Source organism: Amia ocellicauda, chromosome 3 (assembly GCF_036373705.1).
Source record: "Amia ocellicauda isolate fAmiCal2 chromosome 3, fAmiCal2.hap1, whole genome shotgun sequence".
Lineage (NCBI taxonomy): Eukaryota > Metazoa > Chordata > Actinopteri > Amiiformes > Amiidae > Amia > Amia ocellicauda.
In genome coordinates, this window is record NC_089852.1 from 34,626,272 (window position 1) to 34,652,525 (window position 26,254).

At 39.5% G+C, this 26,254-nt stretch overlaps 2 protein-coding genes across 3 annotated transcripts; both read left to right on the top strand.

Annotated features, from left to right (window-relative positions):
* The first annotated feature begins 1,604 nt into the window (after window positions 1–1,604).
* Window positions 1,605–8,032, top strand: tex55 (testis expressed 55). The gene is made up of 4 exons (XM_066699133.1): window positions 1,605–1,755; window positions 2,171–2,312; window positions 3,716–3,778; window positions 7,936–8,032. Exons 2-4 carry the CDS (start codon window positions 2,172–2,174, stop codon window positions 7,993–7,995), a joined length of 264 nt encoding a protein of 87 aa, XP_066555230.1. The 5' UTR covers window positions 1,605–1,755; window position 2,171; the 3' UTR covers window positions 7,996–8,032.
* Window positions 8,033–15,925: 7,893 nt separating this feature from the next.
* On the top strand, window positions 15,926–23,969 carry LOC136746558 (uroplakin-1b). 2 transcript variants are annotated; one of them, XM_066699136.1, is made up of 9 exons: window positions 15,928–16,068; window positions 16,474–16,590; window positions 17,247–17,336; window positions 20,219–20,419; window positions 20,770–20,844; window positions 21,024–21,158; window positions 21,459–21,638; window positions 22,109–22,192; window positions 22,626–23,969. In XM_066699136.1, the coding sequence occupies exons 3-9, from the start codon at window positions 17,265–17,267 to the stop codon at window positions 22,674–22,676; spliced, it is 798 nt and encodes a 265-aa protein (XP_066555233.1). In that variant the 5' UTR covers window positions 15,928–16,068; window positions 16,474–16,590; window positions 17,247–17,264; the 3' UTR covers window positions 22,677–23,969. The 2 variants fall into 2 exon arrangements, with proteins under 2 accessions (XP_066555231.1, XP_066555233.1); XM_066699134.1 differs by lacking the exon at window positions 16,474–16,590 and having other exon boundaries at window positions 15,926–16,068.
* The last annotated feature ends 2,285 nt before the right edge of the window (window positions 23,970–26,254 follow it).

A 26,254-nucleotide genomic window follows, 5' to 3' on the forward strand; every position in this document is an offset into this window, starting at 1 on the left:
GAGAGATGTGGTTCTCTAATCAAGATTGAGAGATTAAGCAGAGACTTGAATTACGTGGCATTGCAGGAAATGTACAGGAAACTGGGACCCCATCTGCACTCTTCTCTGAGTTTGGGGCATAAAAACAGGAATTTCAGATTTTGTTACTTTCTGGTATAACTTTCTTTATGGAACAATCAGAAGACCTGTACCAGCATCGTTTAATTTCATCTGAGCACAGGAGGATAAAAACAGCTCAGTGTGCCTTCACAGCTTACTCTGAATGTGACAACATACATTTTACTATATATTAGGATCCTGCTCTGACACATGGGCCGCTCCATGTGGGCAGACCTTTGGGAATGGAAGGAGGGCAGACACAGTCTTTTAAGTCATTCTAAAAATAAATAAACCGTGACTTTTTTCACGCATCAGTACACATGGCAACTGCTTTTCTCCCCTTGCCATGTGCATAATTGACTATTCTGTTCCAATATGAAACCACTACGGAATTGTGTTTTTTTGTTGTTGTTTTTGGTTGATTTTGTTTTTTGGACATGTTGAAAACAGGATTAAAAAAAAAAAAAGTGAGATACAAAGTAATGTTGGTGAATGGATTGCAGACATATGGTCCAGCTGACGCGAAAGTGTTTGAAGTCTACAGACTCTCTAATCAAATCACCAGCTGCTTTTGACTGTGGTTTTCCCAGTGCAATTAACTAGACAAAATAAATGTAAAGATGTCACTACCATTTCCTGCATTAAGCTATCTTGATTACCCTGTTATACTTTCATTGTGTCAAACCATACATAATATAATTTACAATTCATTTCACTGAATAAATAGATTCAGTGGCAGATAAACACACAGACAAACACCTGTGCATATAGAGAGACAGTGGTAGATAGATAGATAGATAGATAGATAGATAGATAGATAGATAGATAGATAGATAGATAGATAGATAAGATCATTAGGTGTTCCTTTCTTTTGTTATTATAATTAAGAACATTTCAAACCTTGTCAATAACATCAGTTTAATTTCACAAAACATTACACAAATTCTATCATTCTGTGTAGAAATGTGTATGTTAAACACAATACCCTGGATGTGTTTCCTCTATACTAGTATACCTAGCAGTGCGTTTACACAGAGAGAATCTGACTCCAGGGGTGCTTTTTTTCTTCTTTTTTTTCTTTCTGGCTTTTTATGACATTCCTGAATAGATAATTGGGTCACGTCATTTAGAGAGCAGCATATTCATCATTTAAACATATGCAATATGGATTTACAGTGGACTGGAACTGACTATGTAAGGACGTACATCCCCCCAGGAAAAACGTTTGGCGGAGCAGTTCATACATAAATACATTTTAATTACTTTATGCTCACTTTTTACAAAGCAAACTTTATAGTATTATTAAAATTATGATTAGGCCTATAATAATTTGAATAATAATAATAATAATAATAATAATAATAATAATGTTAAAGAATGATTATATACTAGCATATATCACTGGTGGCTTTTAGCACAATGGAAACTGCACACATTGCTGTCGCGTTTAAACCGCACAGTCACGTGACGGGCGCTATGTTCAAAGGCGGATGTGTACAGTTGCCAGGGCGACCCGCGCCGGGTGCGCCTCTCTCGGGACGGGCTCGTGCAGCAGACACAGTAACGCACCTGCACGCCGCATTTCTATTTAAACCCTGGATTTTGATACATAATACAAACAGAAAGTCGCCGCCGGCGGTAGTAGTGGAACTGAAGGTGCGTTTTTGGTTGCAATAAATCACTCCAATATGGTTGTAACGTATTGAGACTGAAGTGCAAATATCTATCGTCTTTGCTTTTGCGTTGCATGCCGTTTTGCCAGTTATGTTTAGTTGACTTATTTCAGAGGATTGAGTTGGATTGTTCCATTATGTTACTTATCTAGTTATAGCTACATACTGACACGGGCCTGCACTCATCATAGTAATAATAACGCAGTCCTCGTGTTTTGATTCGTTGCTTCATATCTTGAAATGGATGGCTCATCTGAAAGTATGTTGTAATGTGCCTGTTGTGTTCCTGCTGAATACATAACAGCATTAGATGTTATAATAAACCTATAAACCAGCAGATGATGGTATTGTTATTGATCTTTCTCTCCTCCCATTGCTCCCCCCGGTTGGGTATCTAGGATGGCAGGAGCAGAGCCCACCACTAAAGTCCTCATCACAGAAGCCCCCGAGCCTGGCGCGCAATCCAGCCCCACCTGCATAGACCCCTACCAGCGCTCTGTGCAGTACATGGAGCAGCACAACATCCTGCACATCTTCCGGGTGAGGACAGCACATACACCCAGTTTCATAAGAACACGTCCCAGTGAAGTGCACATCGGTTGGGCTGTCCAGACGCATCTGTCTGCACACCAGAGATGTGGGCTGGGGATGCGTTAGGCACTGGTCACGCACAGCGTCTCTGTCCCGGACACACAGGGACAATGCATCCTGACAGCATCATTCAGCATTAGATCTTCTTCTGGGTTTCACTTCAAATCCTCAGTTGGTACATCTCCTTATCTGTATTCATTTAGTGGTAATGTTGTGTAGATGTAGGACATTCTCTGTTAATGTTTATTAAACCATGTTAGGTTGCCTTGGATAAAGGCATTAATAATATGAATTGAAATAATTTGAAGATACTTTTTGCATAAATTATCACTGAATATGTATTATTATGTATGGCAGTATGCAGGTTAGTATCAGTATAGTTTGTAGATTAGTCTAATTCTAATTTAGGTTAGGAGTATTGTGCATAAGTGATAGTATGTAACAATAAGAAGGTAAGCAGCTTGTTAGTAGTTAGTATTAAGTATAAGTATGTGAGAAGCAGTGACAATACAACAGAATGCACATAACTACAATACTGCAAAACTGAGCTGATACAGAGTACTCTTTCTACAGTAATTACATTAATTTTAAATCCTGAAGCCCAATAAATAAATGCCATATCAATAATCATTTATCATATATGGTCAAAAGTTAAAATGATTTTTAAAAGCACACACAACATGTTATGTATCAAGTTGAACACAAAGTTTTGTTTTAAATGACTTCCCGCTGGGGAGAAACAGCTTATGGTTTATAATACAGGATGCAGTTCTTTCCAGGGTGTGCTTATTACCCTACAGTAACACTTTCTCGGGTTGTCGAAGGCACTCAGGAATGCTGGGCCCATCTTTTCACTATACACCCACAGTGAGGCATTATTCTCTGTGTAAGTGGTGAAGGCAGGCACGCCCTGTGCTTTGATCCTGCTGCTGGAGCACATTACAGGGTGAAACATGACATCACAGACACCCACCTCAGATTTTTTGTGGCTTCTCTTGTTTGCAGACACAGATTAGCGCTGGTCAAGAAAGCACAGCGCTTGCACTGAAACTCCCACTTCTCCAGGTATCACATGAAACCCTGCTGAAGACCATCCTATTATTCCTCCATTTACAAAAAGATATGGCATTGTATATTCATCTATGTTCGTTAATTAACCCATATGCATCAATAGGTCCTTGTGTACCCGTGGCATTAGCATGAAGTGGATTCTGTATCTGGCAAATATGAAGAGATTAGTTCATCAGCATTCAAACGTTATTTAAGTAAAGGCCATTACCGAGTCACAGTAGAGTGTATTTGTATAGTAGTGGTCTTTTATTTCTATATTTTTTTGTTTTTGCTTTCAACAGGAGCTGACGGAAAACTTGGTTTATGAGAGGCCTGGGGATCCTCTTCAGTTTCTGTTAGAACAGGTTGAGTTTGATTATTCATTTACTTTTCTTTTCCACTCAATGGGTTCTGCTCTCTCTCCGTGGGGCTTAATGAGCATATATGGTTGCTTAGATGCAACAACAGCTTGTTAAGCGCTCATGTCCAGCATCATGACTGAATTACTGTACCTCAATTTACATTGGAGAGGGAAAAAAAAAAAATCAGGATGCCGAGTTTACTTTTCTCCATGCTGTAAAGCTTATTTTGAAGTGCGACCGTTACTAATTACTAATTACCATCTAAAATTAAAAAAGAACCTGTACTTCAAACAGACTTTCTTTTCATCACATCAATTGGAGACACACTTCGAACTCATTAAAAGCCTTCCTGTTCTAACCTTACCTCTGATATAAGGCTACTATATGTTGGTTCCTAATTACATTAAACCCTATTAAGAGCATATAATTATACCAAGCACCTCATCATAATCAAACTGTTTGACGTTCAAGGACATCTCTGTAATGAGTATGAGTACAGAGTAAAATTCATTGCCCACAAGGCTTTTGACTTGAAAATGACTAATTACTAAACAGGAAAACAACCTGGGAAAGTTCTATGAAGGAAAAAATATAGAACAAATCTTTAAAAAACTTGCTCCTGTAAAGTTTGTTGTGATTGAAAGCTCTGTTGTTCGTGCTTCTCATTATGGTGAGCTTGATTTATTTATTTATTTATTTATTTATTTATTTATTTTACTTTCATTTTTTTCAGGCTTTCTTTTGACACATTAGCAATTTTCAGTTTATTTATCGGCTCACACTCTCACACGCTTTGAAGCCATGTGGTATTAATTTACACTTTCAATCTTCCGTACACTTGTGCAGCGGATAGGATGGGCCATACAATGTGAGATTTAGCTGGAATTGCAAAGTGGCATCTGCAAAGGGTCTGTGAAGATATTTAGGATTTAGCTTAAAAAAATAAAAATAAAATGGAAATGTGTTTTATTTGCTTGATTACGCCGATTGATTTTTTTTTTTACACTGTGAAATTGAAATTCCACGGAAGTCTGTCTGTTATTGAATGTGGGAGTGTTCTTAATTATATCATCAAGGAGTTCTGCTGATTGTCCTTTATGTATCGTCACTATCCGTCACTTGCAGTGTGCCGTACTTCTGTCTGCAGGCTGGGTGACATCTTTCACACTCCACTCACTGCCTTTCACCAGCTTACTCATCCTGCCTGTATTCACTTTCTCTTCATTGTTTCTGTGAATCAATCCTTGGAGGACCTGCTCTCTAATAACTATTAGCAACGCTGAACAGTCCATATTTGATTTTACATCGTAAACAACTGTTCAAACCCCTTGAATTTAGGGAAATCAGGAGACAACTTGAAGCCTCCTTGATTTGTAAGACATCTTTGTGGCCATTGTTTAGTTTCAATGTTGTTGGATCTGAGGTAAGTATTCTGCTTGCAAGCTGAATATTTGTTCATTCAAAAACAGTATAACACAGCCACCTCTGTTTATTTAATTAACTGGGAGACAAAGGCTGGTTTTCTTTAAATAGCAAGTGGCAGTGGTATACTGAAGACAGCCTTAATGCAATGATGACATATTTCATTAGCTTTTTCTGGGAGGTTAAAAGCAAATGCTGAATGTATTTGTTCAATAAAATTTTAAATATAGGCTACTTCAAGAAGTGAAAACAGCACCAGTAATGCACTATCTGACTGGGAGCAATTGCATTCACATGTGCAGCAGAGGGATGCTAGGGTCCCCTGAAGACAACATTGTGTCAGAGACATTTCTCTGAGTTGGTCAAATGTTATGAATTGCTGTACAGTAGCATTTGACAGGCGAGGAAGCAACCATTGTGCATTACTTAAGAGTATGACATTTAATTCTGTCTTTTACAACCAGGTTCTTTTTGATGCATTCTGCTGCCTGTGACAAATGTGTCATCAGGTCTGGTTGCATCCCTCCCAATGGAGACTGCAAAATAGTAAAAGAAGGATATACAGACAAAGCAGCCATTGGCACTGTATTGCACCCTTCCACAAGAAACAGCCCCTTCCTGATATGACAACTGTTGGATTGATCTTTCACTGGGAGCTGGCGGAGGCTTTTACATTGGCAATTCAAGGAGACTGCTTCCTTAACAGGCTAATGCTCAAACAGCACTAGGTTAGCAAATCAGCGAAGAGTAAAAGAGCTTTTTTAACAAGCTGTGCCTAAGAATTACTTTTAAGGCAGCTTCAAAAGATTAAACTGAAAATACAGCCTCTTTCAGCCTGAATGGCAAGCTTTCACACTGAACTTTTTTCTCAGTGAACGCAGCTGTGAAATTATAAGGTATCTGGATTATGTGGATGTCTACATTGCATTCTGTCTTGAGAAACAAATTCTGTGTAATTGACTGTGTAAGAGGAAAATGAAGCGACTCAAATGTGCTTAGGAGCACTGATAAAACAACTTCATTTTATTTATCATTTTGAAACTTTTTTCTTCGCACCTAAAATTGGTTTAGTATAGGGTTGTCGGTAACGGACATGTTGGTTTTTTTAAATACTGATAACTATATGGACAGGGTGACATTTATACAGAAGATAAGAGATATAGGAATGTTTGCAAATGCTGCTCTGTGATTGGCTGGTTGCTCGTAATAATTTGTTAAGGTCAGGGCATCATTATGTTTAGGAGAACTGGTCCTCTGTCTACTTTGAATTGTATGTGGCTTATTGTCATAACATTTTTTTATTGTTTTATTTCATAGTTATCATCTAATATGAATTTTTGTATTGTTTTTGTCATCAGGAAGTGGTGTTGCCTCCTCAAAAGCTAACCTACTTACTGTCCATTACTTGACAGCTAAAGATGTAGGTGTGGTGTGAGGGTATTGTTTTTCGAGGCTTCCCTCTACCTCCTTTCATGTAATTCTTTGTCAGTTGTAGTTATTATGACGCAGATTTCAACTGCCTCACCTCAAGGGCCATTTCAGATGATAATGGTTGTTATTTCTGTTACTATTATTCTTGATTTTTGTTTCTCATGAAGTACATCTAGTTTTGGTTTATATTATATCTCCATATTTTAAGTCACAGTTTTTCAGTTGGAATATATTGTGGGTTTAAGGAGATAAAAATGAAAACATAAGAGAAGTGAAGTTATTGAATCTTCTTGTTCTACTGCAGTATGTGTGTATACATTTATAACATTACTCACCATTAATTATAAAATAATCATAATAATAGAAAATCGAGCTGCACAACAGGGAACCCTGGAGTGACGGAGTCTTTGAGGAACTTAATTAATAGTGCACGAGGTATTTAATCAATAGTACAGTGATTTGCCAGCTAATTGCAGGTGATCTTATTGTACTGAATTAATATCAATAATAATATGAAGTCGGGTGAACGGCACAAAGAGGCTAAGCTGCTGTGTGCTGCACTAGGTAGAGCAGGCAGAGGGCAGGTCTGCTGAGTGACAGAGCACAGTGGCCTATAGACAGCTTTGTTAGAAAAATCGCTCATGAGCAATGTCCCATCCCCCGTTGGGTGGTATTGTTGACTTGAAAGATAACATTAAGTAGCTTTCCAAAGGCCAGAACAATGCCACGGCTTAGATATCGATGCCCCAGATTGTGATGTCTGTTTCCTCAGGTCTTTTAATTCAAGTAAATTATCCTTTACCAGACAGAGGTTTCATGTGAGACCAGCTTTGTTCAAAAATGTGTTTCTGTCTTTCTGAGTGTATATACAGCGCAAATATATATATGGACATGTTGTGAATGTGAAACACTGCTGTGCCATTAAGTCTACAATCCAGTTGTGAGAGAAATAGAGCAGTAGTCGGTATCAGCTTTTGTCTGCTAACATGAGTGTTAGTTCTTTGTAAACTAGTTTGGATGGTCTCCAAGCCCAGATGCAAATAAATAATGAATGCTTCCATGGCTGAATAAGGTGTCACCTTGAAAGGAGAGGCGTTTTTGTGTTTATTTGTTGTATAACTATGCTTTTCCTTTAATACTCCCTCTCTTTTTTGTGAATCCTCCACTTTTTCCAAAATTCTGTCATATTAAATCCAGGGACTTTCTTTACATTTTTATAATTAGAAAATAAAGAGAAAGAGAAAAGATGAATGTGCCACATACTGTATGTGGTAATTACCAACTGTCATCTTTGTTCTTCATTTTAGGTGCAAATGAAGATAAAGAAGAAGCAGGAATCCGAACAAAATGCAGAAAATAATGTGTGATCATGGCCATGTATTAAACCCAGTATCCTGAACCTGATTTTGTGTTTCACTTGTGATTTTCTTTATTATTTCATGTCCGGAGCAGCATGAGACACATTTAATACCGTATCTATCGTGATACAACAATTTTTTTAATAAAGTAAGGACCCACTTCTGTAGGTCCACAATGAGTTATTTGAGATACATGCTACATAATGCACAGCCGAAAGACAAACAGTGTTGCATGGTGTGCCGAGGATCATTGGCTGTATCTTCAATTTAACGCAAGGTAGTAAATGTTAAAAAGATAAGAAAAAGTAGTCCTTAAACATGTACTAAAGTATTATTATCCAGGAGTAAATGGTTGTCTATTTAGAAAAACTCTCATTTTTTCTCTATATATTTATCAACATTATTTTTCTGATGCAGTATACAAAAAAACATTATAGCAAAGTAGGAAATGATTTAAGTCCTAGGATTTGAGTGCTTTATTGTCTATGACAGTGAAATTGCTTAATTAGATTGTAGCATCCTTACTATCACATATTAATTATTTCCAGCAGTATAGCTGCTTGCGAAAAGCCATAAACAAATCCACTGCAAATTAATGCGGAGCAAAATAGGTTGTGGACAACAGAAGAAACAGATTTTTGTGTTAATACGTTTCGCAGATCCCCACTGAAACATTATTGTCACAGGAGAATATAACAGGTGACTCCCACCTGAGACACCTGATACAGTCCAATTACTTCAGAAGTAAGCTTAATGTGCCAGTTGGAGCTATCCTGGTGTTTCTGCATACGTCTGTAATAAAAATATGAAGGCAGATGTAGTGGTTCCTAAGGTGGTACTTTTCAGGGTAGGATGACAAGATAACATAAGGAGCAGTGTGAACCCAGTCTGTACTGTACTCTAAATGAAGATAGAGAGAGACACGCTAAAAAAAAGTCCTATTTTAAGTTTCATATGTCCTTCACTTTTTATTGTAGTTTATATGATTTGATTTTTAAATCACCATTACGTTCTCTTAGTTCCTACCAGCCCAAAGATAATGCTACATCAGTTGACTGGTCATGAAGAATGATTGTATTGTTGTTGAGAGATGTATTAAATCTCGATCCTCCCACTTCTAGACCCTTAAACGACAGAGCGCTGATGGAAATATACAGCATGTGACAGAGCTGCTGAAAACACCACTTCTGTGCCTTTAAAAATAAGTATTGTTTTATACATAGATACAAAACAGCAGCCTTATAATTAAAATTTTATCAGTCGATATCTTTTTTTCTGAAATATGTAGGTCACAACATCGCCTGGCAGTTGTCTGAGAAGCCTATATGGGGCCCTATGTGATCTGACAGTGATAAAGCAGTGCCCGAATCAGACTTGTTTAGAAAAGGTCACACGTCCCTCATTACGACCATGGTTTCACTTTAGAAAGCTAAAGCACTGCACTATAAGATGTGTTGGCCTGATTTTGGTTTGATACTTAATACATGGGACATTAAAAGCATGTAGAATAACTTTCCTGTACATTAGAATCCCTAGTTGTGGGCAATTCGACATGTATTTAATTTATTTACAGTGTGGGAAAAAAGTATTTGATCCCCTGCTTTTTTTGTACATTTGCCCACTGACAAAGAAATGATCAGTCTATAATTTTAATGGTAGGTGTATTTTAACAGTGAGAGACAGAATAACAACAACAAAATCCAGAAGAACGCATTTCAAAAAAGTTATAAATTGATTTGCATGTTAATGAGGGAAATAAGTATTTGATCCCCTATCAATCAGCAAGATTTCTGGCTCCCAGGTGTCTTTTATACAGGTAACGAGCTGAGATTAGGAGCACTCTCTTAAAGGGAGTGCTCCTAATCTCAGCTCGTTACCTGTATAAAAGACACCTGTCCACAGAAGCAATCAATCAATCAGATTCCAAACTCTCCACCATGGCCAAGACCAAAGAGCTGTCCAAGGATGTCAGGGACAAGATTGTAGACCTACACAAGGTTGGAATGAGCTACAAGACCATCACCTAGCAGCTTGGTGAGAAGGTGACAACAGTTGGTGCGATTATTCGCAAATGGAAGAAACACGAAATAACTGTCAGTCTCCCTTGGTCTGGGGCTCCATGCAAGATCTCACCTCGTGGAGTTTCAATGATCATGAGAACGGTGAGGAATCAGCCCAGAACTACACGGGAGGATCTTGTTAATGATCTCAAGGCAGCTGGGACCATAGTCACCAAGAAAACAATTGGTAACACACTACGCTGTGAAGGACTGAATACCTGCAGCGCCCGCAAGGTCCCCCTGCTCAAGAAAGCACATGTACAGGCCCGTCTGAAGTTTGCCAATGAACATCTGAATGATTCAGAGGAGAACTGGGTGAAAGTGTTGTGGTCAGATGAGACCAAAATCGAGCTCTTTGGCATCAACTCAACTCGCCGTGTTTGGAGGAGGAGGAATGACCCCAAGAACACCATCCCCACCGTCAAACATGGAGGTGGAAACATTATGCTTTTGGGGTGTTTTTCTGCTAAGGGGACAGGACAACTGCACCGCATCAAAGGGACGATGGACGGGGCCATGTACCGTCAAATCTTGGGTGAGAACCTCCTTCCCTCAGCCAGGGCATTGAAAATGGGTCGTGGATGGCTATTCCAGCATGACAATGAGCCAAAACACACAGCCAAGGCAACAAAGGAGTGGCTCAAGAAGAAGCATATTAAGGTCCTGGAGTGGCCTAGCCAGTCTCCAGACCTTAATCCCATAGAAAATCTGTGGAGGGAGCTGAAGGTTCGAGTTGCCAAACGTCAGCCTGGAAACCTTAATGACTTGGAGAGGATCTGCAAAGAGGAGTGGGACAAAATCCCTCCTGAGATGTGTGCAAACCTGGTGGCCAACTACAAGAAACGTCTGACCTCTGTGATTGCCAGCAAGGGTTTTGCCACCAAGTACTAAGTCGAAGGGGTCAAATACTTATTTCCCTCATTAACATGCAAATCAATTTTTAACTTTTTTGAAATGCGTTTTTCTGGATTTTTTTGTTGTTATTCTGTCTCTCACTGTTAAAATACAACTACCATTAAAATTATAGACTGATCATTTCTTTGTCAGTGGGCAAACGTACAAAATCAGCAGGGGATCAAATACTTTTTTCCCTCACTGTATATGGTATATGAAGTTCTTCCATTCAAAGTACTGTATCGCAACATTCAGGCTTGGGGAAGTTAAGTTTGGGAGGCGAGGAGTGGCGGGCGATTACAGTGCCTTGTGAAAGTATTCACCCCCCTTGGCATTTGTCCTATTTTGTTGCCTTACAACCTGGAATTAAAATTGATTTTTTTGGGGGTTTGTATCATTTGATTTAAAAAACATGCCTACCACTTTGAAGATGCAAAATATTTTTTATTGTGAAACAAACAACAAATAAGACAAAAAGCAGGAAACTTGAGCGTGCATAACTATTCACCCCCCCAAAGTCAATACTTTGTAGAGTCACCTTTTGCAGCAATTACAGCTGCAGGTCTCTTGGGGTATGTCTCTATAAGCTTGGCACATCTAACCACTGGGATTTTTGCCCATTCTTCAAGGCAAAACTGCTCCAGCTCCTTCAAGTTGGATGGGTTCTGCTGGTGTACAGCAAAGTCATACCACAGATTTTCAATTGGATTGAGGTGTGGGCTTTGACTAGGCCATTCCAAGACATTTAAATGTTTCCCCTTAAACCACTCGAGTGTTTCTTTAGCAGTATGCTTAGGGTTATTGTCCTGCTGGAAGGTGAACCTCCATCTCAGTCTCAAATCTCTGGAAGACTGAAACAGGTTTCCCTCAAGCATTTCCCTGTATTTGGCACCATCCATCATTCCTTCAATTTTGACCAGTTTCCCAGTCCCTGCCGATGAAAAACATCCCCACAGCACGATGCTGCCACCACCATGCTTCACTGAGGGGATGGTGTTCTCAGGGTGATGAGAGGTGTTGGGTTAGCGCCAGACATAGCGCTTTCCTTGATGGCCAAAAAGGTCAATTTTAGTCTCATCTGACCAGAGTACCTTCATCCATATGTTTGGGAAGTCTCCTACATGCCTTTTGGTGAACAGCAAACGTGTTTGCTTATTTTTTTCTGGCCACTCTTCCGTAAAGCCCAGCTCTGTGGAGTGTATGGCTTAAAGTGGTCCTACGGACAGATACTCCAATCTCCACTGTGGATCTTTGCAGCTCCTTCAGAGTTATGTTTGGTCTCTTTGTTGCCTCTCTGATTAATGCCCTCCTTGCCTGCTCCGTGAGTTTTGATGGGCGGCCCTCACTTGGCAGGTTTGTTGTGGTGCCATATTCTTTCCATGTTTTAATATAGAATGTAATGGTGCTCCGTGGGATGTTCAGACTTTTGGATATTTTTTTATAACCCTATCCTGATCTGTACTTCTGCACAACTTTGTCCCTGACCTGTTTGGAGAGCTCCTTGGTCTTCATGGTGCCGCTTGCTTGGTGTTGCAGACTCTGGGGCCTTTCAGAACAGGTGTATATATACTGAGATCATGTGACAGATCATGTGACACTTGTGCACACAGGTGGACTTTATTCAACTAATTATGTGACTTCTGAAGATAATTGGTTGCACCAGATCTTATTTAGGGGCTTCATAGCAAAGGGGGTGAATACATATGCACGCACCACTTTTCCGTTTTTTATTTTTTAGAATTTTTTAAAACAAGTTATTTTTTTCATTTCACTTCACCAATTTGGACTATTTTGTGTATGCCCATTACATGAAATCCAAATAAAAATCCATTTAAATTACAAGTTTAATGCAACAAAATAGGAAAAATGCCAAGGGGGGTGAATACTTTCACAAGGCACTGTAGATGCCACGGGGTTATTTCAATCTAAATTATAAGGAGAAAGTTTCACACTTTTCAAGCCTGCCAGGGTATTCAGTCTCACACGCACACAGCCCCTTCCCTGCCAGCCTTGTTCAACATTTGTTTTCCTTGCCGATGAAAGGTGAAGAAAGCATTTCACTTTACATTTCTGTGTTTTAATTACTAAGTTATTGAATCTTCGGACAGATTAGTGCAGCTCCCCCTCCATTACGCTTGCTGCTCATGTATCACCTACTCTGTAAATAAAATATGCTTTTTAGTAGTGTCTTATTTATTACACCTGACAATTACATTTCCAGGGCTGGACACATACTCATGGAATGTCTATACAGATCTCGTTTACTTTATAAGGTATAACATTTTGCTGTGATTATAATTTTCCGCATCATACATCTTCACAAGTAGTGACAGGAAGAACGCTGATACAACAGTTTGAGCTCAAAACGGGTGCTTAGTGCTGAAAGAGGGAATAACAATTCACCGAGTATAAAGTGACAGCACTTTCTTGGTGTTTGCACATTTTCAACCTTTGGCTCACAGCAAAGTATTTATATTTGAAAGAAAGAAAACAAGGAGGCAAAAAACTAAGCTGTAAATCTTAATTTTCTGTGTCACAGTAATGCTTGCAGTTCCAATTTGTTTGTCACATGACTCTAACCTATATGGACAGAATATGTATAGAGCACTCAAAACAAATTACATTCTAAATGTATTTACTCTAAATGTTTTGGAGTGTGTCTGTTCTACTAAAGTTGCACCAGAGTATGTGTGGGAAAAATGTTTGTGTCCTGTGTTTTATTTTATTTTTTATCAATGAATATTCCAGTTGTATAGTGTGTGTGTGTATATATATATATATATATATATATATATATATATATATGCATATCAGCCTTAGCCTTTATCAATACACTGATGCATGTTCCACTTGTTTCAATGGGCAGCGTCTCTTTTCCATGTCACACCAGCATGTCTACTTTTTTCATCTTCCCATCTTTTATGTGGTCCTCATACACTCACCTAAAGGATTATTAGGAACACCATACTAATACTGTGTTTGACCCCCTTTCGCCTTCAGAACTGCCTTAATTCTACATGGCATTGATTCAACAAGGTGCTGAAAGCATTCTTTAGAAATGTTGGCCCATATTGATAGGATAGCATCTTGCAGTTGATGGAGATTTGTGGGATGCACATCCAGGGCACGAAGCTCCCGTTCCACCACATCCCAAAGATGTTCTATTGGGTTGAGATCTGGTGACTGTGGGGGCCAGTTTAGTACAGTGAACTCATTGTCATATTCAAGAAATCAATTTGAAATGATTCGACCTTTGTGACATGGTGCATTATCCTGCTGGAAGTAGCCATCAGAGGATGGGTACATGGTGGTCATAAAGGGATGGACATGGTCAGAAACAATGCTCAGGTAGGCCGTGGCATTTAAACGATGCCCAATTGGCACTAAGGGGCCTTAAGTGTGCCAAGAAAACATCCCCCACACCATTACACCACCACCACCAGCCTGCACAGTGGTAACAAGGCTTGATGGATCCATGTTCTCATTCTGTTTACGCCAAATTCTGACTCTACCATCTGAATGTCTCAACAGAAATCGAGACTCATCAGACCAGGCAACATTTTTCCAGTCTTCAACTGTCCAATTTTGGTGAGCTTGTGCAAATTGTAGCCTCTTTTTCCTATTTGTAGTGGAGATGAGTGGTACCCGGTGGGGTCTTCTGCTGTTGTAGCCCATCCGCCTCAAGGTTGTACGTGTTGTGGCTTCACAAATGCTTTGCTGCATACCTCGGTTGTAACGAGTGGTTATTTCAGTCAAAGTTGCTCTTCTATCGGCTTGAATCAGTCGGCCCATTCTCCTCTGACCTCTAGCATCAACAAGGCATTTTCGCCCACAGGACTGCCGCATACTGGATGTTTTTCCCTTTTCACACCATTCTTTGTAAACCCTAGAAATGGTTCTGCGTGAAAATCCCAGTAACTGAGCAGATTGTGAAATACTCAGACCGGCCCGTCTGGCACCAACAACCATGCCACGCTCAAAATTGCTTAAATCACCTTTCTTTCCCATTCAGACATTCAGTTTGGAGTTCAGGAGATTGTCTTGACCAGGACCACACCCCTAAATGCATTGAAGCAACTGCCATGTGATTGGTTGGTTAGATAATTGCATTAATGAGAAATTGAACAGGTGTTCCTAATAATCCTTTAGGTGAGTGTACATCTCTTGGGATCCATTCTAGAGCTTCTTTTGTCCATCTTGGGTCTGTTCTTCTCACAATGTGTCCAGCCCACTGCCATTATAACATTTTCACTCTTTCAACGATGTCACATACTTCTGTTTGTTGTCGGATTCATGGATTTTTTTTTCTAAACACCATACAACTTTAATCACCCTGCCAGGACAATGGACAACCCGGGAGACCCTGGTACTGAAGAGCCGCAGACACTTGTTTTCGTAGAGCTCCTTAATAAGTTAACTAATTGAGTGATTGGCTTACTTGCTCGGCATTACCATTTGTTGCAAGTATTTAGCAATTGATGATTATGAGACACCTAAAAGGCCTGCAGGATTGTGCCACTCCAGGACCAGGGCCAGCCTGCCCCCGGTATGGAACACCGGGGAGACATATATGTAAAATTAAACAGCACCTACTGTATCAGGGAGTTGTATGGAGGACAGCCAGCACTTTACCACACCCAATGGCAGGGATGTATGTATGTATGTATATGTATGTATATGTATGTATGTATGTATGTATGTTAGTGTTGTGCTAATGTATAAAAATAAGCAGATTACATAAATACAATAAACTGTATGTGGTTTTCAATTAAAACAATTAGGGCTTGAACTGTAGAAACTGGATGACAACAAAAGACTGTGGAAAGGAAGATCTAAGAGGCTGGCTGCTCCTCTAAAGTGCACTTTCTGTGGCCATGTATGACTGCGATGTGCGCAGGTGAAGCGCGACTCACCTGCTGCCTCCCACACTGGTTTCACAGGCACCACGTGGTCCGCGCCAGCCAACCCCGCGCGTCCGCACCTGAGCCAGGACTGCGCGCTTCACTCGCACCTTGAGTAACTACTCTCCGCTCTGAGGGCAGAGGATCGCTAAACGACCGCTGGACTTCAATTTAGGGATAAAAACAACTATACATTTGTTTGTTATTATTACTTTTGAGAAACGAAGGTGAGTCTGGATGTCCTCTGTACTTTATTGCAGTTTGTATAAAGGTAGCTAAAATAAGGATATTATTTGGTCATATAAAGACTTGGTTATTCGGAGGGTAGCTGCTGAATGTTAAAAATAAAAGTTGTGCATTTGTGTATCAATTGAGCTTGATTTATGCTGTAAATGACGCTGTAAGGTATTTGTAACGTGAACTGTGTGTGTCATCATGGTAAATTATATCAGTGGGTCTACTTACTGTGCGCACAGATCAGCCCTGTGATATTATTTTAGCAGTGCGTAATTACGCACAGGTGCGGCGTTGCTTTCATAAGAGGTACATAATGAACAATGCATGGCAATGGTGGGGGATAATCCTGTAGTGCATGCCATTTGGATGTAACAGTTTTCCAGTTTGTTTGTTAGTCTAGTTTTGCGCGTATTGTCCAGTTTGCTGATGTAAGTGAACAGACAGAAGTTGCTGGGCCGGTTTCTGGGAGCTCCCTGGGAACGCAGTGTTGTTCAGGACACCGGAAATGTCAGGTTTGTCATCCGGGTGTGCACAGGTTGAACTTAAACGCCTAAAATCTAAGAAAATGAGGGCAAGGATCTTCCCACCTACTAACAACCTACAAAACAATGTAATGATTCAATTAAGTAACTGATGGCTGAGGTGGGACGAAACTGACGAGGCACTACATATCCGGACTTTAGAACTACAAGAAAGCCTTCCCTTTGTGGTCCTTGTTACAGCGCTGTTGGAGATGTCATTTTAAGATCTGCAACCCTCATTTCTCAGTACCATTGTTAGCAAAGAACAAGATCTAAACACAGCCAGGAGATGTGTGCAGTTAACATTCACAACATATGTGGTCACAATTTGAATGTGCATCCCCCCCCCCCCCACCAATCCACCTGCGGCTGTAATCCAGGGCGTTCGCATTAATACATGGAGAGCCTTTCTTTAAAGTATGGAAGACTTAAGTATCTGTTTTGTTCTAGCTGAAATTAATAATGTCTGTTCCTCTCAGCCCTACTATGTAATCTATTAATCTCATTCATGGTGTTTAACATGGAAAGTGTTTAAAACTATAGCAGTGCAGCCACAAATGTCATGAAGAATATATCTCAGTCAAAAAGTGCCAGGATTTGTAAACTATTTTGAGCCCACATTATTTCTCTTTTCTCTTTTCCCCCAGGTGGTCTGAGGTCGAAGAATGGCTTTCAAATCTGACAAAGGATTTCGCTGTTTTCAGGCATTTTTGACCTGGGGCAATTTTGTTATTGCGGTAAGTTGACATGGAAGTTAGGATGAAGAAAATATAATGTATGATATGTAATGGATTGCATGGTTAAGATTTTGCTATGTGCATTGCACAATCAGCTGCTCTGCCCATTATTTAAATTTGTGAGGTGCTGGCTTTGAACCTGTTCTAAGCTGTCTGAATATGTGACACAGTTGTTAGTGATGTACAGTGATGTGCAAAGTTGTAGAATTTCCTTAATGGGTTGGAGCACGCTTGTGTTCATTCTGGCTGCCAGAAATAGTTTCTTCCTTCACCATCTTACTGTGAATAAAGTTAATCAGTTCCTTTTAATCTGTCTGACTGCTTCTTGGGGCAGGGACGTTCTAGTTTCACTGACTATGGAAAGAGTTTTTGGAAAACTTCACTTGAGACGATGATCTGGTGACCCAAAACAACCTGTGAATTCTGAAACCTCTTCGACGATCCTCTCAGCTATTTCACGTTTTCATTGTACACCAATGTTGCCAAAGGCCGTCCAGTTCTGTGATTTCCAGAAACTGTGCCAAAGCAAGTAACTTCAGGAAATAGTCCTGTGGCTGTTCATAGGTGATGAGATGATGATGTATCTCACTTTGTTATCTTAACTAAATAAGTGTTTGGGAAATACCTCCACCCCCATCTGTCTTCCTCTGTCTATTTCTAAGCCAACAGTTCTTCAAAGAAAGTTTCTTCAAAAGCAGCCTAATCCCCAGCCAATGCCCATCACATCTGAATCTCCTCCTACTGAGTCTTCTTTTTACCCATTATTAATGGGCCTTTCTGAGCATTTTCTTGTTATGCTGATGGAGTGATCTGCAGGCTTTTTTACATCTCACAAATGCATGTTCAAATTCATGTGAGCCCTCACAACACGAGTGCTGTGTAGCAAACGGAAATGTTTGTTCTATCTATGTGCTGAAACTTTATGAAGTGTTGAAGAATTTTGCTCATGTGGCTGAGCTGTCCGACTCTGTGTCACATCGAGCAGATTTGAAAACCCTCTTGTTGCTGGGAATCGTACCATCAAACTCCTACTCCATGGTGGATATTCTGTGTTAGGTGCAAAGTTTGGTAGGAAAAAAGTGTTAATGAAATACAAAATAAACTTCCATCTGCTTAATGCAACAGTATGTGTGATTTAAAAACTTGCTTTATGCATTTAAAAAGCTAGATTTCTCTGATCTGGTGGTTTTACAGTACAGATGAGTGTTAATTACAATATTAAGTTAATTTGCACAATAGGCTTATTAAATGTCTAAGTGGTCATGTACCACAAACTCTGACAGTGGCACATATGTGTGCTAAATATAGCGGGATACACCTGCTATTCACAACAGACCATGAACTGTGACTGGAAAATGACCGTGCCCAAGGATAAATAGTACAGGACTGGCTAAAAGCCTTCTACAATCGGATATTTTATTTGCAGAAGACAGGGAGTGTGTGACACAGTACAAAATAGCTCATGCACAACTATAGACTAATTCAATTAATAAAATATGAAAACAGTGTGTCTATACATTTAAATTGCTTTCTTTAGACTTGTAAAACCTGAGAAGCAAATGGTGGAGAGGCAGGAGGAATGAGGGGTACTGGGCACTGTTACAAGGACAGTGAAGGGCAAGCTTGAACCCAGAGGGTTGAACACTGTGTCCCCGGTAATGCAGGATTATTTCAGATAGGAATCAAGGAAATATTTCCAGTTAACAGCACAGCCTGATATGCCAGCACTTGCAGCCAGGGCGGCGCTGTGAGCAGTATAGGTGTAGGTTGCTCCGTCTAGTACTGTATGAGTGACGGGCTGAGGAGAGGTCCGCTCTTATCACGTTCCCTGCTCTTATGAGGAGATAAGAAAAATGCAATCTTTTGAAAAAGGAGCTTGTTGGACAATAGATAAGTGACGGCTTAGTCCTGATACTGTTATTGTTCATTTACTTTTACTATTTACACAGAAGCAAAAAAAGGACTCCCTGGAAATTCACTTCAGATGTCCATATCTGGCTTTTCGTTCCAAAATTAGACTTCACAGATTGTGGTTGGGTAGGGGAGAATTGGGTGAGAGAAAAAAAAGAAATATATATATATGTATATTTTTTAATTCAAGCACATGTTTCTTTCAAAATCCCACTGTTTTGATATACAGTGTCAAGGAGATCAAATAAGTGAAACGGCATAAATTATAAGGGAAATTAGCTGCTGTAATCTCACTGAAGGAACATAATTAATTCCTGCCAGAAATTCTCACAGTACATTTTCCTGAGTATAAAATTAGATGTAGAGCAAAACTTTGCTACCTGCATTATTTAAGGCCCGTGTTGGTTATATAAATGGAGCAGGGACTGGCACTGTTTCTCCAGAGCAGTTTCTTTCCTCTATTGCCTGATAAAAATGTCTAGCGTGAGTGATGGATCAAACTGGACACGCAGTGAGGTTGGAGCTATATTATTAATGTGTTTCTTTCCCCAGCCGAGGACACAGAGAGCTTGCCTCAAAGATGGGTGTAACCAGCGTCGCTCCCATCTGATTAACCAACCGCCTCAGAAAATAAACACAAAAAAACCTGCTCTGTGATCCAGAAGACAAAAGTGTGGTTAGAGCTTGTTCCTATGGTTTGTTCTTCACTGGGTGTTGAACTATACACTCCTGGAAGCATTAAGCCTTGTAGGGAGTGTAGTTTGTAAAGTGAGGGAAGGTCCTCTGCAGTGATCCAGACACCACACTTCTTCCAGTGCTGTCCTCCTGGTTTCAGTTGATGTTCTGAGTCATGTGATGCCAGGCCAGGTGGTTTGAATGCTGGCAACACCTGTTTGCTGACAGAGACCCAGGGCATGGGCTGACCTCTGTACCCCACCAATGATGTACTCTTGTTATCCCCTCCCCCCCAGTGTTGTGGCCTAGCCCTGATGGCAATGTGCATCTTCTTCATCGTGGATCGGGATCGCTTGTACGTCCTGGTCTACGCCACCGGCAACGACAGCATCTGGAGAGCAGCCTGGATCGGGCTGTTCACGGGATTCGCTCTCTTCTGTACCTCTGTGATGGGGATGTACGCTATTCTGAAGGCAAAAAGGAAACTTATTCTTGCAGTAAGTTTGCAGCATAAGTTTAAAAGAGAGTTGAATAGCTTTAAAATGGGGATATTATAGCTTCTTACCAGCAGCCTGTCCTATTGATGGTACTGAACCAACATTTCTGTCCATCAGACTGTATCTATATTTGCTGATTTGCTCTTACTTACTAATGGCATATCCCCAAAGGCTAATAAGGGACATTATAAATGCTTAACTCGGTAATCTCTTCTCCTACTAAGGGAACTGTGAGTACCTGAGTGTTTTGACAGTATTTAAACTGTTTTGGAAATAATTAATGGCAGTTCTATAACTGGAGCTATTACAATTATGTATTTATTACATTTATTACATTTTATCTCTCTTAGTATATTATTTTGATGATCATCATCTTTGCCTTCGAAGTGGCATCTGCCATCACAGCTGCAACACACAAAGACTGGGTATGTATATACATGTCTTTTGGAAATAAAGTTTTGCGGGACACCTTTGGAGGTTTAGAGAGGATATAAAGTCAGAACTGGCATTATGAAGAGAGTGCTGCACAGTAGAACATACAAATGATTGAGCAGTATCACTGTGGGACAGATACATAGTAAACCCTCTCCACTTCTTTCACTAGTTTGTCCCCAACCTCTTCCTGAAGCAAATGTTGGAGAACTACAACAAGCCACTGCCTGAAGACCTGCCAAGTACTCAGGATGAGATCTACAGGACTACGGGCGTTACAGATGCATGGAACCGCGTCATGACCCAGGTAGACGCCCTAGGCAGGTTGTATTGATGTAGGAATGTGGGTGTGGCTGGTTAATTGCACAGTCGGGTTACTCTTTGTAGTTTCCAAAGATACTGGTTGAATGGTGTGTCTGTAACAGATGGATGCATTGTGTTTAAATTGAGCCCAAGTTGGATATGTTCACTAATATTGTAGCTACAGCTAAACACCGGTCACTTCCTCCTGCCTCCAGTATGAAACCTAAATGGGTAAGAAGATGTTCAGCCTATGCATATCAAATCCACGTCTTTGTTAACATTTGTTTCACCGGGTCCCTTTTAGAAACAGTGCTGTGGAGTCTACGGGCCCCAAGACTGGGTGAAGTACAACTCACAATTCAGGCAGCAGAACTCCGATTCTGAGTATCCCTGGCCCAGGCAGTGCTGCCAGCAAGATGAAGTGGGGGACATTGTGCACATCAATGCCTGCAAGATTGGCGTCGAGCCCTACGTGTTCACTCGTGTAAGTGCTCATCATCTGTCTGCTCGACCTGGGGAACCCCTGCTGGCGGAAATGGTTCTCATTTGCAATGATTACGAAGGAACCTGCCATGCTGTTTCTTAATGTATTGTTTTGTTTTTTAGTTGGGGATTTTTGTGTTTTAACCTATAAGTGAGAAATTATGTCACATCTTATTTACTGGAAGTGTATCATTTTTATTTCTGTTCCATTCCATTATGCCTATACTATGAGCTCTTCAACGCTTTATATGCTCTCAATTATGCAAATAACAGTCTTTTGATTGGTTGAATAGATGAATGCACCTTGAGCAGTTCTCGGAAAGCTCAGTCCTATGAATTGTAGCTCAGATTTCAGTGTGTTTGTGGCCTAAAAGCAAGAGATGGGAATAGATCTTCATACTCTGAGAATCCACTTCAGTTGCATTCTTTATGATTTCATAATTTTTTCAACACACTTTTTCTTTGTCTTAGGGTTGCTATGATTACATTGCTGGTCCACTGATAAGACAAGGTTTGGCCGTCTCCTGGTTTGGATTTGCCATCTTGTGTTGGACAGTAAGTTTTCAACTGACATTAAAAAGCTGATTTATTCGTTTTTTTTGTCATTTTTTAAAACATTCACAATGATATGCTGAAAAGGTACAGGTATGTTATTAAAACTGTTGCGGCATTTAGGTAAGTAATGTGTAGTATAGTTTGTAGGGTGAGGCGGAATTGTTTATTCCTACTCAACTTTTTAGGTTTTTTGACCTGTTCTCAATTAACCAAATAAGTGATGTTCTGTTCACTTATTTAACGGTGGATCTAAGCAATGTGCAAACTGTATGTTTTCACTGCTGTATTCTTGGAGAAATGGGAAACTGGTCCACAATTCTTAGAAGTTCTTCATGTGGTAAAAGGAGAGATACTGAAGACAGCTTTGAAACTCTGAATGTAGCCTGCAAGCACCCCATACCCCAAAAATAATTTGTTTTTTCTTCCTCTGCAGTTTTTTGTGGTCGTAGGAGTAATGTTTTACTACACTCAACTTGAGTCCTAGAAGAAGATGAAGCATAAGAAAGCATTAAAAAAGGACTATTCAACCTTTTCTTTCTTTTTTTCATCATCATACCAAAACAGAGTACTGAAGAATAGAACGGACTCAATTTGTGACATTAGACCCGATGAATGTCTCTTACAGGAATTCCTGCCCCACCTTTTTATTTATTTTTATAATTCTTCCTGCCTCTGCTGTGTCAGTTAATTAACGATCTATGGGAGTACACTATAGTTATTTTTTAATGCTGCTTTGAAGACTAATTAAAATGTATTTTTCCTATTAAATCATTAGTGGTTATTTTAAAAAGACGAGGAATGTCAAGGAGGAATTGTGCAAGCTAACTCGACTCCACTTGTTTAGAAAGGGGAATGAGCTGAAGCATTGGATAATGTTTGCATCTCATACCCCTGATTACGCAGAATTTGACTGCTGTAAAACTACATAATGTATATATTTTAAAAAACTAAGCTGGAATATTGGTCTCCAAGGTCTGCATTGAATACCCGTTGCCTCATTTATATAAATTGGAAATACAGATGCTATGGTGCCAGTGTGCCTTCAAAGAACAGAGATTGTATAACTTTGCATCCTGCACATCTTAGGAACTATCTAGACACCTATATCATGTTACCCAGGCTGAATACCAAAGCTAAATATTGAATTAGGATTCATTTTTTTATAGTTCAATATTGTGATGGAGACTTGGCACTTGACAAAGTGTACAGCTGTTTTACAGTATTTAGTATTATAATCTGACACTAACTCGGCACTTGATGCCCATTGTCCAAGGATGATTATGGTCATTTGAAAATCTCATCATTTGCTTTGTCACAACTAACAAACTCTAACGAATGTACTGAACATGGAAATAATCAGCGTTGAATATGTATTTTTATATACCTTCTTTAGTTTTTAAGTCATGGTCCAAAAATAATATAAACATATATATGTGTGTGTGAATGTATGTATTTATCTTTAAGTATCCAGTTTAATGCCTGCCTCAAAATCGTGTTTGTTTTTGAAAGGTGTTTATCTGGTGAGATCTTAGAATCTTCTGAAAGTCTGTTTCTGCTTTGTTGATAATGTCTTTAATCAGTTACTGTTTAAAGTTTGTGAACAAAATCATTTTAAAAATGTGATCCGTTGCATGTTGTAAAAGACTGACTAGAATTTGTTAGTCTTTGTTATTATTTTCTTTGTTAAAAAGCAACTGTCTAATATCTGTTGTCTGGGTTTTTGGGTCCCCTCTGCCAAATATTGCTTCTATATTTCTTAATAAAATGCATTCTTGTACTTGTCTTGTAAGGTGATTTTTGATTGGTTTGACTTTGAACAGTGGTTGTCAAAAACCTGTACCTTGGGATAAATGCAACTACCATATTTAATTAGACCTCTTCTGTATGCACTGGAATTCTTGCGGGTGGTGCAATCTCAAAATAAGAACGTTTTTCCAATTCTAGTGTATTTTAAGATTTGTTGTGCAGTAAATGTTTCTCTCCTCTGTATGCATTTATTGTACGGCTCCTTATGTCTGTGATGCTGGCCAGCCAGAGTATGTATGAACTCCCATTTTTCCAACCGTTCTTTCAAGTTAATCCTAAATGTTCTGTGTAACTCCATACAAAACACAATGCATTCAGACAACAATTCTGAATAAAATTGTCTGATTAACATGCCTTAGGAAATCCAGATTCCACATTGCAATGTTGTTTTTCTGAACCTGATCAGACTTATTTTTTGTTGCTTTTCTTTTTTCTTTATTCCTCCTCTACAAATTCTGAGACTGAAAAACTTCAAGTGGAAATATTGGTTTGAGTTTAGTTGCTCATGTTTTATTCACTTTAATGGCTGAGTGTTTAAAGGAGTAGGGGAAGTTTTAGATGGAATCTGGGTGAAGGAGATGTTTCTATACCATGACAGCTGGATGACACAGAGCCAATAGTTATGTAAATACAGGGTCAGGCTTTAATAAGAACAGAACTTGAAATACATTTGGTTGCCTGTTTAGTTATTTGATGTTACAGTCCTAAATAATAGGAGAGAAGATCTGTCTCAAAAGTACATTTTTAAATATTCTCTTCTCTTGGTTGCTTAAAAAATCATAAGCTTATATTTGATTTTAATTGAAGAAATAAATTAAATGCCACAATCGAATTAAAGACTGGGGAAAAAAGAATAGTTAATGATTTTCCAAATTCATTCGTTTTCCTGAGAGGCTTTGTTTAGACTTCGTTGAAGAAAGAGGTCTTGTGTTTAATTGATGAAAGCAACACTTTTAAAAACAACCATCTCATTTCTTTTTGACTTAATCAATGATATGTAACATTTCATTATGCACAGTCTGCTTTTCCAAAAGTGTAAAGATCCTATGTTTGTGTGTAATTTATGTATTTGTGTTATTGAGTTACACATAACAAGCCCGCTCGATCTGTTCCTTCTTGTGTGATTAATCACACCTTGTGCTGTGCTGCAGTGTCCTTTGGATAATTGGCTTGATGAATATAAAACATGTTTACAAGTCATGAAACTGAATACATAATTGTATAGGGGCCTCTGAAGACATTTAAAAAACAGAGAGAAGTGACAAACTTTTCTGAGAGTGTTGAAGGGTTCCTTCAGACAACGGGTCCCTTGACCCCAGTGTCACTAACACAGGTAAGCCATGTCTCCCTAGATTGCAAACCCAGCTGTATAAATTGGTAATTTGTATGTACAAATAATGTGATATATTGTAACAATTGTAAGTCACTCTGAATAAGGGTGTTTGCTAAGAAAAACTCCCAAAAACTGTTGTTGGTTGCAGACGATGAGAATTACCAGACTTAAAAACATAAGAAAGTTTACAAACGAGAAGAGGCCATTCGACCCATCGTGCTGGTTTGGTGTCCATTAATATCTAAGTGATCCGAGGATCCCATCCAGTGTATTTTTAAATGTTCCCAAATTGTCTCTTCAGCCACATCACTGGGGAGTTTGTTCCAGATTGTGATGCCTCTCTGTGAGAAGAATTGTCTCCTGTTTTCTGTCTTGAATGTCTTGAAGCCCAATTTCCATTTGTGTCCCCGGGTGCGTGTGTCCCTGCTGATCTGGAAAAGCTCCTCTGGTTTGATGTGGTCGATGCCCTTCATGATTTTGAAGACTTGAATCAAGTCCCCACGTAGTCTCCTCTGTTCCAGGATGAAAAGGTTCAGGTCCCTCAGTCTCTCAGTAGGACATTCCCTTCAGACCTGGAATAAGTCTGGATGCTCTCCTCTGAACTGCCTCTAGAGCAGCGATATCTTTCTTGAAGTGTGGTGCCCAGAACTGTCCACAGTATCCAGATGAGCTCTAACTAGCGCATTGTACAGTCTGAACATCACTGCCCTTGTTTTAAATTCTACACTTTTGACAATATACCCTAACACTCTGTTTGCCTTTTTTTTATTGCTTCCCCACATTGTTTGAATGGGGAAAGTTAAGCCAGGACCAGAGAATGCAAATAGGAATGAAAAAACAATGGCTCAAGATTGACAATATGAGGCTCAGTTTCAAACAAAAACAACCAAAGAATCTTAGGCATAAAGAATGAACTGCCAGCT